At 57.3% G+C, this 2,748-nt stretch overlaps 1 protein-coding gene across 1 annotated transcript in view; it reads right to left on the minus strand.

The window, feature by feature from the left end:
* LOC112551389 (BPI fold-containing family B member 4-like) overlaps positions 1-2,542 on the minus strand; it is a 6,098-nt gene extending 3,556 nt beyond the window's left edge. The window contains exons 1-4 of the mRNA XM_025212180.1: positions 2,434-2,542; positions 1,151-1,546; positions 925-1,078; positions 1-57 (exon numbers count right to left, since the gene is read on the minus strand). The exon at positions 1-57 is cut by the window's left edge and continues 39 nt beyond it. Of these exons, the coding sequence (XP_025067965.1) occupies positions 1-57; positions 925-1,078; positions 1,151-1,546; positions 2,434-2,542 (716 nt within the window). The remainder of the gene's footprint in view (positions 58-924; positions 1,079-1,150; positions 1,547-2,433) is intronic.
* Positions 2,543-2,748: the final 206 nt, after the last annotated feature.

Genomic DNA, 2,748 nt, shown 5'->3' on the forward strand with positions numbered 1-2,748 from the left:
GTTCCTCGGAGGACTTTCCACGACACGCGGATCTTCTCCAGGTTCACCATATTTAACCTGCGGGACAGACACAAAAGCAGAAGGACGGGAGTGGGTTGGCCCTGCCGTATTTCCCAGTCTTGCTAGTCTTGCCCTTAAGTCAGCCTGGCCTTCTGCTCACCCCGCAGCCGCGTGCTCCCCGGCACAGTCGTACGGGGACGCCCGCGTGGGCATTCATGCGCGTGATGTCTCTCCAGGAGGAGCGAACAAAGGGGCTGAGGCAGCGATGGGCCACCGGGCTTGTGAAAATCCACGGCTGGGGGCCCCTGGGCCAGTACAGGCGCTTCTCATATGCTTAAGGCTGGGATTTTCGACAGGGCTTCAGGGAGTTCATCAAAGTCTTTTGGACCCGGCTCCTTTGGGCTCCTTTGAAAATCCCAGACTCAAGGAACTAGTGCCCGTGGTCTTTGCTCCTATGCCGGGCACGTGAAGGCATAGAGTTCAAAGGCAGAAGGGGAGGCAAAGGGACCTGCTGTCAGCATCACCCGGCCAGATGCAGAGCAAGCTGCCGGCTGCATCCGAGGGCCTGCCGCGCCTGTCCGCAGCGGGGAGGAACGTACGTCCACAGCCATCCCACGTAACGCCCTTCACTACTGCGCTGCCGCCTCTACACCCTGTTAAATCCAAGTGGTGACAGCGGCGCAAACCAGAAACCAGCAGCGGTGAATCAGACCCACCGACTGCATGCCCTTTAGCAAGAGGCAGGGGTAATGGGCCAACTCCAGCTGCTGCCCTTTGCTGTGCGGAGCCATTTAGAGCTACATAAAGCCCCCACGTTCATGGTGGAGTCAGTGGAGCTGTGGCAATTTGTGACACCCGAGGCTTTGGCCCCTCGTTGGTAACAGCACTAATAATGCCACTGAACGTCTTTGCATGTTCACTCACCATGTAAAGCCTGGCATTGGCCCCTGACGGCCTCCTTCGCCCAGGAGACCTTGTGCTCCCAGCAGATCACCCAGGCCAAGCAGACTTCCATTGCCGAGAAGACCTTTGCCAAGAAGACCGTCAGCGCCAAGAAGACCTTCGCCACCAAGAAGACCTTCACCGCCAGGAAGACCTTCACCGCCAGGAAGACCTTCACCGCCAGGAAGACCTTCACCGCCAGGAAGACCTTCGCCTCCTAGAAGACCTTCACCGCCAGGAAGACCTTCACCGCCAGGAAGACCTTCACCGCCAGGAAGACCTTCACCGCCAGGAAGACCTTTGCCTCCTAGAAGACCTTTGCCACCAAGAAGACCTTCACTGCCAAGAAGACCTTTGCCTCCTAGAAGACGTGTGTCAAGCAGACCACCTTTGCCAGATTGACTTCCAGCATCAAGTAGGCTTCCATTACGTGGTTGGCTTCCACTACTCTGGGAACCTCCGTTAGCAAGAAGACCTGTACCAAGCAGCCCACCTTCTCCAAGCTGACCCGTGCCGAGCACACCGCCTCCACCACCTTCATTGCTGAGAAGACCGGTACCCGCCAGACCTTCTTTGCCAAGAAGACCCGTGCCAAGCACACCTCCTGCAGCAAATAAACTTTCATTACTCACTTGACTCTCAGTGCAGGGAAGAACTTCATGGCTGAGACCGCTTCATTTAGGCACAGAAAGACCAGAGCCATGCACACCTTCCTGGCCATGGGGGGCCGTGCTAGACGTGTTTTCATGGTCTAGAAGACACATGCTAGGCACATTGTCATGACTCACGAGACCCAAAGCAGACATGGCTTCATGGCCAAGGAGGTCTATGCTACGTGCACATGCCAGGCCTGTGTCCATGAGTGGGAAGGTCTGTGCAAGACCCATTTTCGTGGCTTAGCAAATCAGCGAAAGATGCATTTGAGTAGCCAGGAAGTCTTGTGCTGGGCATGCCTCGATGGCCAGGAAGATCTCTGCTCCGAGAGTCTTCAGAAAAGCCCCATGCTAGAGGCATTTCGGTGCCATTGCCTAGAGGGCCCTCCCCTAGTAATGGACCTTTGGCAAGCAGACCTCCTGAGCGGGGGAGACCACACGCTTCTTTGCCTAGCCCACCTCCAGGGTTGGGCAGGGATCCTGCAGCCTTTGAAGTCAACGGCAGCTTTGCCACTCGTTTTACGGGAGCCCGGCAGGGCCCAAGTCCTCTAGGCTTCCCATTAATCTATTCTGGGCGAACGTGCCCTTGGCAAGGGGCTCTTTTGTGCCATGCCCGAGGAGCTGATTTCCTATTTTCCCGGGTACCGAACAGCAGGAGAGGAAAGCTCGCAGCGGCTTGCTAATGGAGCCGGGGCAGCGACAGGTGAAGAGCGGAGGTACGAAGAGGGACTCTGAGAATTGAGAGCAAGGCGATATTTGCCTCGCTAAAAATGCAAGCTGGTATGCTGCGACGTGCTCCGGGAAGGTCAGAGAAACACACGGGAAGAGGCGAGCTCACCATTGCCAGCCTTGTCGTTCCCGAAACCAAGGAGCCCTCCCAGGCTGAAGAGGCCTCGAGCCGGGGTCAGCAAAGCACAGCAGAGGACGATGCACCAGGCCGCCGACATCCTCAGTCCCGATGCCTGCTGAGAAAACCGTATCAGCGCAGGTGCAATCCCAGTTCAGGAGGATGCAGGCACTGGTCCTGCTCCCCGGGCTCCCAGCATCTGCGCAGAAGTGGCCGGGCAACAAGGAGCGGGGAAGGAGCCCCCCGGATGGGATAGTGAGGCATTAAAACAACGCCCATCTCTGCATTACTGCACCCCCACAAATC

The sequence above is a fragment of the Alligator sinensis genome, unplaced genomic scaffold (assembly GCF_000455745.1).
Source record: "Alligator sinensis unplaced genomic scaffold, ASM45574v1 scaffold1032_1, whole genome shotgun sequence".
In the NCBI taxonomy this organism is placed as follows: Eukaryota; Metazoa; Chordata; order Crocodylia; family Alligatoridae; genus Alligator; species Alligator sinensis.